Source organism: Spea bombifrons, chromosome 1, assembly GCF_027358695.1.
Source record: "Spea bombifrons isolate aSpeBom1 chromosome 1, aSpeBom1.2.pri, whole genome shotgun sequence".
NCBI lineage: Eukaryota > Metazoa > Chordata > Amphibia > Anura > Pelobatidae > Spea > Spea bombifrons.
The window spans coordinates 123,440,853-123,453,323 of record NC_071087.1 but is presented as its reverse complement, the minus strand read 5'-3'; the positions used below and the strand labels follow the sequence as shown (position 1 = coordinate 123,453,323).

At 39.7% G+C, this 12,471-nt stretch overlaps 1 protein-coding gene across 1 annotated transcript in view; it reads left to right on the top strand.

Annotated features, from left to right (window-relative positions):
- TMEM132C (transmembrane protein 132C) overlaps window positions 1-12,471 on the top strand; it is a 181,021-nt gene that overhangs the window by 46,435 nt on the left and 122,115 nt on the right. Inside the window, exon 2 of the mRNA XM_053471773.1 lies at window positions 4,382-5,267. Within this exon, the coding sequence (XP_053327748.1) occupies window positions 4,382-5,267 (886 nt within the window). The remainder of the gene's footprint in view (window positions 1-4,381; window positions 5,268-12,471) is intronic.

Sequence of the window (12,471 nt, the reverse complement as noted above, 5' to 3'; positions counted from 1 at the left end):
GTAGATTAATGAATAAACACATTTCCACAAACCCAGTGATTTTTTCACACTTTTTTCCTCGCCTAGACCTGAACACGTGTTTTTAATGGGACATTAGGAACAATGGACACTAAAGTAATGTTTGGTACTCTAGAGGTTGCGTACTATAATCCCCATTAAGGATTATGGTAGTGTAGCCCTCATCAGTATACAGTTAGCCAAGCATAAGCACTTAGTGAGCCTGACATATGTAGTACAGCATAAATCCCATTACTTTATTGATGGTTGTACTGCATTATTCCCATCACTATAAACTGACCCTGACAGTAGTGCAGCATACCTCCCATCCAGGTACAGCATGACATCTATCATTATATTGCAATCCAGACACATTATATTGCAATCCAGACACTCCCATCACTATATACGGAGTCAGGCACTGATGGGGGTTTAGCATGACTCAAATCACTAAATAGTGAGCCAGACATTGACAGTGATACAGCATAACTCCCATTATAATCATTTTGGTTTGCATTTTTACTCTCACTTGCTCTTACACAATATCACAATCTATCATGCTTTCTCACTCACTCTTACTCACTCTCTCATTCCTTTTCTATTGCTGTCTAGTTACAGCACACATACTGTCACTCCAGCACTCTCACACACTTAAGGTCACATGCTCTCTTACTCCATTTATCTCATATGTTCTCACTAGCTCAATGTCTCCAAATCCTCTGCCAACTGCTTCTACGTCCCTGTCCCCTTTCCTGCAGCTCTGCTTCTTCTCTTGTCTCTTCTTGTTCTTGTGTCTTCTTTTTTCTTCTTTATATGTTTGCTTCTCCTTGAGCCTTCTTTTTTCAGCTGTTCTGTGTGAACCAGGCCTCCCGGTGCACTTCTGTAAAAGGGCAGATCTTCCCACCAATTGGAGGAACGTGGGAAAGGCTTTCTACATGGTATGCGGAGGCTATGCCCTTATGCAGAAGCACTCCAGAAGGCTTGGTCAATGGAGCTGATACTGAAGAAATGCTGATGAAGAAAAAACACGGCTAAAGATGAAGCAGAACTAGATGGAAAGGAGTGTGGTGTGGAAGCAGCCAGTGGAAAGGTAGAGAGACTCATTCCAGGACACTTCATTGTCCAGAAATGAAGGTGCCTGTCCTGAGCGATCCAGGACACATGGTCACCCTATGTGTGGCGTGTCCCCATTAGATCTGCGCTACCTTGCTTATAGGTAGTGCCAGCCCTGCTTGCACAGAAGCATCCTGGCTTACATTTGCCCTTGCAACCACACGCTTACTTGCCCTTAGACACATTTTCCCTAACATATCCTAACAAACACTTTTACAACACAAACAGTCTCTCTCTCCTCTTTCTAATTCTCTACCCCTCTTTATCTCTTTCCACCTCTATTCTTTTATCATGTCACCCCCCTCTCCTCCTCACTATCTTTCCTCGTACTCACTAACATCACTCCCCTTTTTGTGATCTCTTCCTTTCCTCCACATCTCTTACCTTACCCTTTCTACTTTTCAATGTGATTTTGTGTTAGGGGTCTGTTCTTACAGACCTTGTTACATCACTCCCTTTCGTTGCTCGCTGGTTTAGTGGTGAGAGTGGAGATATGACATCATATCCGGGTGCTAAGCATCAATCCCTGGCAGTATCGTGAGGGAGTGCTGAAGCAGAGGTCTGTAGGAAAATGTATTATTATCTTTTATTTATACAGCGCCAACAATTTACGCAGCGCTTAATACAATACATATAGTCAAGGGGTATGAAAAGACGAGGATTCACAGACTAAGAAAAAACGAATCATTAGGTGGAGAGCGCACCTTGTGTTCCCTTCATTTTGGGGCATTTAGAGGGAGATCCATGATCCTCAAACTGCCCCTGCTCCTCCAGCAGCAGAAAGTTAAGTCTGCCTCTGGAAAAAGCTGGCAGCTCCGCCTGGATGGTGCGGTGCCCCTCTGATTAAGGCGCCGGCTACTTGGTACTAAAGCCAGTCCTGCCGTGCAGCTTGTGGCTGGGCACACAAGCACATGCAGCATGAAGGGAAAGGTAGGTCAGTGAAGGAAAGGAAGAATAAGGCATGCCCAAAATCTCTCCCCTAACCTGGAATTAAAGATACTGACCTGGAGCTCCTGGGAAGCACCGCATGACTCATGCTCACAGTAATGTGCATAGGTCAGGGCAAAATGAAAATGAAACAATTGCTCTCACTGCAGTTACTTATCTTACTTTAATGAGTCTTTTAAACATCAAGGCAATAAAACACATGGTCCTGTATTATTCAATGAGAAATGCTGTTCTTCATGTCAAATCATGCTCCTTTTCCTGTACATTGTAAACACTCAAAAACAATTAACAAATAAATATTCCTCCAAGCCCAATACTTGCATGCAGTGTATCCTAACATGACATTTGATGCAGGAGCCGGGATGATTATGCATCTCATTGCACCCATATGTCAGTTTGGTGGAGCTGAGTAAATCAGACATGTCTGTCCTGTCAGTATTGATAAGGTGAATGATTCCTATGACCTTCACAGACCTTTGCTGTTGAAAAGCCAGTATCCAAATCTTTAAGGTCAAAGAACAATTGAAAAAGCATCTGCACCAATCCACATATAGACCTAAGCAGCTCTCTGATACTTTACACCTATCATTCAAGAACAGCCTAGCCTAAATCTATATAATAAGTACTCTGTATGTGTCACACAATGGTTAAATACATGACCACTTTTGTGCCTTTGAAAGTTCACTTATTTTTGGAAAATTTAAGAGGTAGTCGTTATTATAATTGCCTGTTTTGAGACTCTTTCTGTTACTTGGAATGTATTTAATGGTCTGGAACTTTCTTAGAGATGAGATCAATATAGCTTTGGCTTTGGTATAATATATTATAGAAGAAGTATTTATACTGCATTGTTGAGTCAATGTGTAGTTTGAATGTTTTCTTATATTCTTAAATTTCAAAAGCAGTTAAGTGACATATTTAGCATATAATGCATACCTCCCAAAATCTGAAATGGCCAAAAGTGGAACATGTTTGTTTTAACATTATGTCTAGTGGGCAGGACTTTACAAATACTTTTTATGTGACATTTTGAAGTAAAATGTATTTACAAAGTCTAATTAATAAGCCCAAAGGGATATTTTTTATGTTTCAATCCATAGATTGTAAGCTCGTTTGGGCAGGGCCCTCCTCACCTGTTGTATCTATAAGTCAAATTGTTATGTTACATACTACTTGTTTTGTCCTGTCCACCCATTGTACAGCTCTACGGAATTTGATGGCGCTATATAAAACAATCAATAATAATAATAATATGACTGCAGATCACTGTGACACACTCATACCCAACAATCATGTTAAGGTCAAAAGTGACATCAGAGGAGGAAGCAGTCTTGGGTTTTTCATGAGTCCTGTCCCTCTTAAGGTGACTGCTTTGCAGTATATCTATTAGTATCAAGATCAATAGTTCTTTTTCCTTTAGGGCATGGCTGTAGAAATCAATTATGTTTCTGTGCATTTTGAAAAAATGTGAGCAGCTTGTCTGCTTAGTAGAACAGCATGGGGGCTATGCTGATCTGCCATTCAGTCCCAGGAAAATGCCCTGTAGTTCATAATAATTAATTACTCTGGAGAGAATCACCAAACGCAGAGATGATAGACAGAGAGATGGAAAGTAGAAAACATGTGGGAGGGAAGAGGGCAGATCCCGTAAGTGGTGCCTGATACACTGCTAATGACTGTTGGTTCCAAATAGAATATCATCCTACTAATATCTATAAATAAATCTGAAAGCACTCAAAGGATTATGCAATTCAAAACCACTGATTTATAGTCCAGGAAACATTATACCTTTTAATGTAAATTGAGTCTGGAATGTACTGTGGAAATGAAAATGCCAAATCAATTTATCAAAGTGAGAATACATGTTTCTGCATGATTGTATTAGGTGATAATATGGCAATTATGTGCCTGGTGAAGATTTTCTGACATGTAAAAGTGTGTGTTTCCAAAAGCGAGGAAAAGGAAGTGAAGAGTATGTTTTTTTTAATAAGAGAGGACACAGCCAACCATACATTAAAATGTCTCAAATTAATAAATTATGATTAAACTTAAGGAATGAAAATTACATTGAGGTTAATATATCAATGAAATGGTTTTACGTGGTTAAGAAGAAGACAATCCATAAATGCACAATAGAGATGTATTAAATTGTTTCTAATACTTTGCCACTAATTTTATGGTTCCAGGCGGTGATCACATCTGCTTTGTCTGGCAGCTGTGGAAAAATTGTCCTACTTTTACAATTTTGATAAACAAAGAAACACTACTTTTTATAATGATTGTGTTCTTAAGTAACTTTATCTTTTTTTGTTGCTTTGAATAGTGACACAGTCAAGAGGTGCTTCAGACAACTTCCAGAGGTTTTCAGCATCTTCAACATATCTCCCAGTGAACTATAGAATTGAAAGTGTAGATACTAGTTTCCTTTTAAAGGAGAGCAACCAAGACTTTATGAGGAACTCAAGTTTGCAATCTAGAGTCGAGTCATTTTTCATTCAAAAAGCAAGAAGACCACCAATACTGAATGCTAGTTATGGACCTTTTTCTTCAGAGCGAGACATTTCAGAAGACTTATTATCAACTTCCCGTCTGTTTGGGAACAACAAGTTTACTTTTAACTGGGTACTTAAAGCATATATCATCAACGAAAAGGTTTATCCCAACAAACCTAAAGTCAAAGTCTTATTTTACATTGCAGGCAGAGATTGGGATGATTATAGTGCCACTGAAAAACTTCCTTGCCTAAGATTGTTTGCATTTAGGGAGACCAGAGAAGCTAAAGGAAGCTGTAGGTTGCAAGGAATTCTAGGATTCTGTGTGGCAGAACTGGAGTTCCAGCCATCTTGGTTTAGTTCTCCCCCAGTGGTTGTGGGGCGTAAGAGAAATCCTGAGCAGTCTGACGGTATCCCTGTGGAACTTTACTACAATATCCATTTAGAGGAAGAGAAAACAGAATGTACACCTGAGGAAACTAGAAAAGGAAATGCAATTCGACAAGGCAAAGACACAACGGAAGATGTTTTGTCTCATATACAAAGAATCGGCACAATCATTTTGTACCGTGTGCCAGAAAATTCCCAGGTGACTGAACTCAGGTTGGATAACCATGTTGCCCTCTGGCTGCCATCGAAGCCAGCCAAGCAAGGAGAGGTGTTTAAAGTCTATGTCACTGTTGCTAATAATTCAACACTGGATCAGTTTACTTTAAGGTAAGCTTAATTATTCAGTACAAAGAAATGACAAATTTGGATATTGTCAAATGGCACACCAAACTGTTGTGCAACCAAGCACAATAATATAGGACATATTGGGATGATGGGATGATCCCAATATGCAGTTTAGAATGTCCCGATTACACACATATGAGGTTATATCATATAATGTAATGTGTGAATTGTGTAGGAATGCGTATTCCAGTTATCAAGATGGGAGAAACAATGGCATAAAAACTGCCAAACTGTCTCTTTAAGCAAATCATATTTATATGAAATGTCACTTCTTGAATAAAATAGCTGTATTACTTGCCATAGCATTAATCACTGCCAGTCCTCACTGTCTGGACGTGAGGATTAAAAAACAGATATGGCCACATCTGGCACGTTTACTATAGGCGAGTAAAAGCAGGTAGAATGAAGTGACTGGCAATATGGTAAGTAAGAAAGCTTTTTTACTTAAATGTTTAAGGTAACAATTGTGCAAACCATACTTTTCATATAAATAGGGGTTTATTTTTTAGTTGCGTAAAATAGTTTACTGGGATTTATATATATACAGTTACAGGGCCAGTCAAGGTGGCTGGACTAAGGTGGGTTTAACAATGCCCAAGGCACGTTCACAAGAGATCTTTACCTATATGTAGAAGTTTAAAAGAAATGAGTATTGCAATATAAAATGATACCTTTTTATGGGACTAACATTCCATTTTAAGGAAGAGTTTTCGAGAGTATAAAACTCCCTTTTGTCAAGTCAAAAAAACAAAAATATACATACATACAATAGACATAGCACATAGGTGGAGATAAAGGGGCTTCATGGCAGGGAAGACATTAGGTAGGACTGGTGCTGCTTAAACTTGTAGCAGACCTTTGGATGATAGGATTGAAGACACTCCAACCGTCATATGCATCTACATTTACAAGAACAAGTCCAGTATCATTGTTTGTATGCGTGGAACAGGATCTGCCAATTTCCATAGCAGACTGGAGCTCAAGCTGTAGTGCATATGAAAATCATACAGTTTTTAACCATAATGTGTAATATTGTACAAAAGATGGCTTATTCATTTTATAGCATAAGGTATTCATATATTTTAATACAATTAATAATATGAAACGTTTATTTTCATATAATTACATCTGCAGTATTCTGGAATGTATAAACATATTAACAAAGGAGCTGACAATACAATAATTCACTGTATAAGTGCTTCTCCTGCCATTTCTACCTTGTAACTTGAGCTATATAGCTATAAAATAATTTTTTAATTAAAGACCATCAGTTATGTCATAACTAATCAATAAAAATAACCTATGGGTTCATGGCCGCAGTTCTTTCAGATTACAGCATTGTAATCTGATGAACTATTAAATTCCATTTGTTAGCTTTTGTAATAAAAGGTAACAAACACGTAACTAAGAAGAGACAGGAATGCTCAGAATGATCCCTACTTTGGGCTGCTTTACTTGGTTAACATCAGAAAAGACTTAATACCCCAACCTTGATCTTGTGACCCCATCTGCAGATTGTTGATTTGCTAAAGTAGAGGCATTCACTGATCTGAGTTTCAGGTTGTTTTTATTCCCCGCTTGCTTGCTAATGCCTCATCATGCGCCCTAAGCCCTAATGCATTTTGTCGAACACACATGGATATCCAGCTGAGTAGGAGAGACAGCTGCAACTCTTGTCACGTTATCACAGGAAATATGCCAACCTGGTATGACTCTGCTGAATGCTGGCAGCTTGTGTGACCAAAAACAAGAACATTCTATTGCGAACCTTAGTTTGTGTATCATTAAATCAATATCTTGTTTTAGACATCTCCCCTTCATCTTTTTACTTGGTTTGTATAGTACCATATTTTCATTCATCCCTTTGTAAAATATACCTTTATATTGGCAGTAGGGTTGCCACCTTTCTTGCCAAAAAAATACCAGCAATGCTAATTTGCATAATTAATTATATATGCGCGACATCACAGAAACATAATGTGCACCTACCTCCCCACCCAAATATTTCCTGTCACAGAAACATAATGTGCATCTACCCCCCCCCGATATTTCCTGTCACAGAAACATAATGTGCACCTACCTTCCCCCAAACAAATATTTCCTGTCACAGAAACATAATGTGCACCTACCCCCCCCAATATTTCCTGTCACAAAAACATAATGTGCACCTACCTTAGTTTACTTTTATCAGTGCAGGCAGGAGTAGGGACATAAGGCTTTTTCCTCCCGAGTCCACAGGCAGTGAGCTTGCACAGGCCGGCCGGTAGCGCTGCGCTAAAGACAGAGTGGCAGGAGGGGGAGCGCTCTAATGGGTGCTCCCCCTCCTGCCCAGGGCCGAACTGGGAAGGAAAAGCAGCCCTGAAAACATTTGGAGACCAACCCCATATAGTTTATCTCGCAGCAGAGTGGCATATATGGGGGTTAAAAGGCATTTCTGGAGGCAGGGTGGCATAAAGGGGGTTAAAAGGAATATCATGGGGCACTCTGCCTCCAGGAAAGTCTTATGCCCCCCCATATAACACCGCCCCAACTTACCACTGCTTCTGGCTCCCTGGTGTCTGGTAGGGGCAGCAGATGGAGGCTGCCGTTCATGAAATTAAACGCCTCCGGCCACCGGTGCCTAATGAAATTAAAGGGGCCGGCGTGCACGCACCGTGCCGCCCAATTGCCGTGCCTCAGCTCTTCGTCCCAACCCTTTTAAGACATGGGACGAAGTGCTGAGGCATGGCCATTGGGCAGCGCAGTGAGTGCACGCCAGCCCCTTTAATTTCATTAGGCGCCGGTGGCCAGATGAGGCGGCTTTCAATCCCGCTTGCAGCCGCCCAGTGGCTGTTTTGAATGTTGGCTGGCCGGTCGGTGGAAATTTCCATGTATCCCGGTGGGCCAGTCCGGCCCTGCTGCTGCCAATCACAGGGTGCTCTAAATACCGGCTGTGCCGGTGAAATACCGGCCAGGTGGCAACCCTAATTGGCAGGAATAGAAATGATACCTTTATAATGGCAGGGATTGGACTGTTTGCTAGTTTTGCTATCTAGTAATAGAGATGTTTGGAAGACTGTAGAAATAGTGATGATTTATTGAGTTTTATAAAATCCATTTTATACTGCTAAATCCAAAACTTACTGTGATCACCATGATCCTTGTGTATACATACTGATTGCGTTTCTTATTTTAAAATTACGTTTTAAATATCTAGATGCCTCTTAGATAGCCAACATAGTAAACTGATACATAACATTTTAGCTATAGTGCAAATGGGATGAATTCAATGCCAGAGACGAATTACGATTAATGGAATAGCAATCATCGGATAGATCGTAATTTATAAAAAGGCTTGCATTTCACATTGAAAAGGTTAACTGCACACATAGGCGTTTGCACTTAAGAAGTTACTGGGGTTAATAACACACTCATAAAAGTTGCACTTCAGCATTTACAAAGTTATATACAAACGCATGCAAGATGTGCACTCTAGCATTGAAGAGGTTAACTGCACACTGATGATTTGTACTTTAGTATTATATACCACCCTGTTAGTAGAGTAAAACTTCCATTATATCACAGCTAAACCCCTGACCTTCTGGTATTAGATAATGACCTCTTGTTCTAACCTTTGAGAGAAACATCCCGCCTGTACTTTGTTTAATCCTTTTATGTATTTAAATGTTTCTATTATATCTTTTCTCTCTTCTGTCCTCCAAGCTATACATGCATATTGAGATTCCTGTCAGAGGGAAGGCCAGGTTGTTAGAAAACATACTCAGGTTATTTACTTTGGTACTGATCTTCTGTAACGGCAACTAAGATGAAAATAGCTGTTACTTTAACTCTCAAATTGCTTATTTATATAAGCCTTTTTATAAGTCTTGTTTTGACCCAATGCAGTGGGCCCTTATCATGTTGTCATATTTTTTCATTATACTATATAATTGAATTTGACATTTTGTGGTATTAGTATGTGCATGGTTATTATATTTTTGTTATGGCCATAGATGGACACTGAGTATTCCCTAGAATAATGATAACTCTGCCCCAGTATCTAATAAAGCACTCACTTGTTGTGGTCTGGCCTACGTCCTCAATGAAACAATATATTTACATATTGGAATTGGTCCTTTTGTGTCATAACTGCAACTTTGGATGGCTATAGCGATGAGGATGGGGACTTGCCTTACCTTTATAATGGCTCTGAAGGCCACCTTGCCCTCTGGGTGTTCAGCTAGAGCATCAAATGCATCAGCATATGGGGTGGACCAAGGGATCTCAAGTTTTGCAGGTGGGCCTTTTTGCACTCTGGTGGAATGAAGCACCACCCTTTACTTCATCTCCACCTACATCTTCATTTATAGTTGCCACCTTCTTGGGCCTAGCAGTCTGTAACTTGCCTTTTTCCCTCAGTTTGTACCTGCATTTCACCAGTACATTAGTAGGTTTCCTGTCTATCTCTCCTGTAGCAACCCCACTAGCTAAGAAAATAAGGAACATTTGTTTATGTGTTAACATGAATCATTAAGCATCCTGGTTCCCTATCCCCTCTTTCTGCTCTGTCTTTTCATTATGTGTCTTAGACAATCTAGTCTTTTCCAAGGTCCCTAACTGTTCAATAAGATTCCTGGACCCATACACCGTTGCTCCCGAATCTTTGAGGGCACTGAACATGGTGAGAGGTGGTACCATTTTGATATATGGCAGTGTACCTTCAAAGAGTTTATTCCTCATCCATGGTGTACATCACTCAGTTTCAGGTCCTGTCCAAATCTCTGTTTAAAATCTGATTGGGGGATATGTTATTGGACCTTGCACCGATCTGTGGGAACATGCTATTTTCCTCAAACACTGGATGCCTTCACCCAACATATGCCAGGGACTGGTGTCAATTACCTGCATGGGCATTTCATATGCACCACAGGATCAGAGCAGCAAGGCTAGTAACTGTTCTATGGCACATTGCCTGAATTTATCCCCTAATTCTGGGAGTTCCCTGGCATTATAACTATGTGTCTCCTCTGGGAATTTACTTTCTGCTTATGTTGCTGCAGACCCAGGGGTTTCAAGAACTCCTGCCGCTCCTACCCCTTGTAGTGATATTCCATCTTTGTCTACTCATGACTATAAGCAGACAGCTGCCTCCTCCAGTTTCACCTCGATCTCTTCAACCTTCAACAGAGTCTGTACTATCTCAGGGCTCAATTTTTCTGACTCTCCTGTCTCTACAAAGGTATGAACCCCAACCATACTACCTGCTGTTAAACCTTGCGCTCTTGCTGCAATATTCACCCCACAGATGCATTGTTCCTCTGCTCCGCTGGGGAGTACCGTAATAAATCTAAATAGACAGCAGCCTGTAGTGGGTCATCCAGTTGCTGTCATATAACAAACTGTTTATATTGCCAGACCACTGGGGTCTGGAACTACCTCTCTCCCAGCTCCCGAAGCTTCAGTAGGGTGATCTGTCCCTGGTCTTGCAGCAGAGGGCCTGTGCCCCCTTGGACCTGCCACTCTTGTTGACCTTAGCTAGAATATGCAGCTGATGAAGAGGTAGGAGAGAAAGGAGGGACAGAAGTATTTGGGTGCTAAAGAGGGGCATTGGGTATATGTAATGATAATAATAATTAACAGACATACTTCCCGGTAATTTTCAGCCTCGTGTTGTACCTTGCAATATGTTTTATTTATCTTATTTAGCAGGAAAGAATATCCCACTGAGATTTCTTTACATAACTTGTTCACTCATGACCATGGAAATATGTTAAAAGATTTCTCACATTCCCTTAAGCAATGATTTGCCCCCTAGGATTATTGCAGTTAAAGTGTGAATTAAACTAATGGGCGATGATTTAGAGCAAATGGGACCTTACAGATGTAAAATATTCACACATTTCGCCCAGGATAACAAGAATGTTATTCGTAGTTAATTTTATTTATTTAGCGCATATTTAATGTTAATGTCTCCAAGAGCTGTGAAAGTATATTTTACCTACATCAAAATACAGTATTTTAGCTGATGCTGTAGAATACATACCATTTTCTTTATACAGTAAAATGAATTTATTTCATTATAAGGGCCTCCACAGACAGGCACATTTACAGGGAAATTAAAAGATGCATGATTGCAATCTGGGGGTTATAAGGGGAAATTAAAAAATGCTTATGAAACAAAATAAGGGAAAATTAAATAAGACTTATGTCCATGACATTGGCTTTGGTCCCCTCATGGAAAGATAATTTGGACATCCTTTGCTGTGCTCTTTTTTAGCTGTACTGTCACGTTACATTTTGTTTTATCAAATTGCAAATACTGTCTTTTGGATATATTCTAAAGAAATTGGTGCATTCCTTAACATTATAGCATTTACCAGTCTTCGGAGTAGACTCTGATTCTTTGATTCAATAAATAAATTCAGAAACATACATGGCTGTTTGAGGTCACCAGCTTTAAGTTATCATTGTGTTGACTATTAATCATGCACAGCAAGGGTGAGGCTGGGTTGTCTTCTAGATCAACACCTATACATAGTAATATATATATATATATATATATATATATATATATATATATATATATATATATATATAATGGCATTACCTAACAGGGAGGGAGTCCAGACAGTTTTCATAACTAGGACTTAGTATATAGCATTGGAGAAAAGATTCCATATTTTGTGCAAAGAATACGTGTGTATGGGTTCGCATGTTACTATTCCATGCATGTCTAAGATTAAGTGAGACATTCATAATGGTTTTAGAGATCCACCCACATTAAATACAGCCAGATAATCATGTGGAAAGTATTGTTGAAGCCCTGACATGCTCACTTAATCACTGTGGAGGACCAGAATCAATATTCTCTGACATATTTCAGGAAAACAATATACATTTGATTTTATCAGGTGTGGTTGGCTCATGTGATCTTTCTACAAAAGTTTAAACCTGACAAATTACATTAAAAAAATATATAAATGCTATTGATCCCATTCTGTGTACAAGGCTGTTCCACTTATTTAACACCCTCTTATGTAACAATCCGACAAGAGACGGGTCCCGTATGCAGAGTGGTGAGCTATCCGGACAAGTAGTTGTAGGAGGAATAGTGGGACAGCAGCGGAACAGTTCAAATAGCAAAAACAGGTCACAGTCCAAGGTCAACTCAGGCAGCAAACAGGCAAAGTTCAAAAAGCAATCCGAA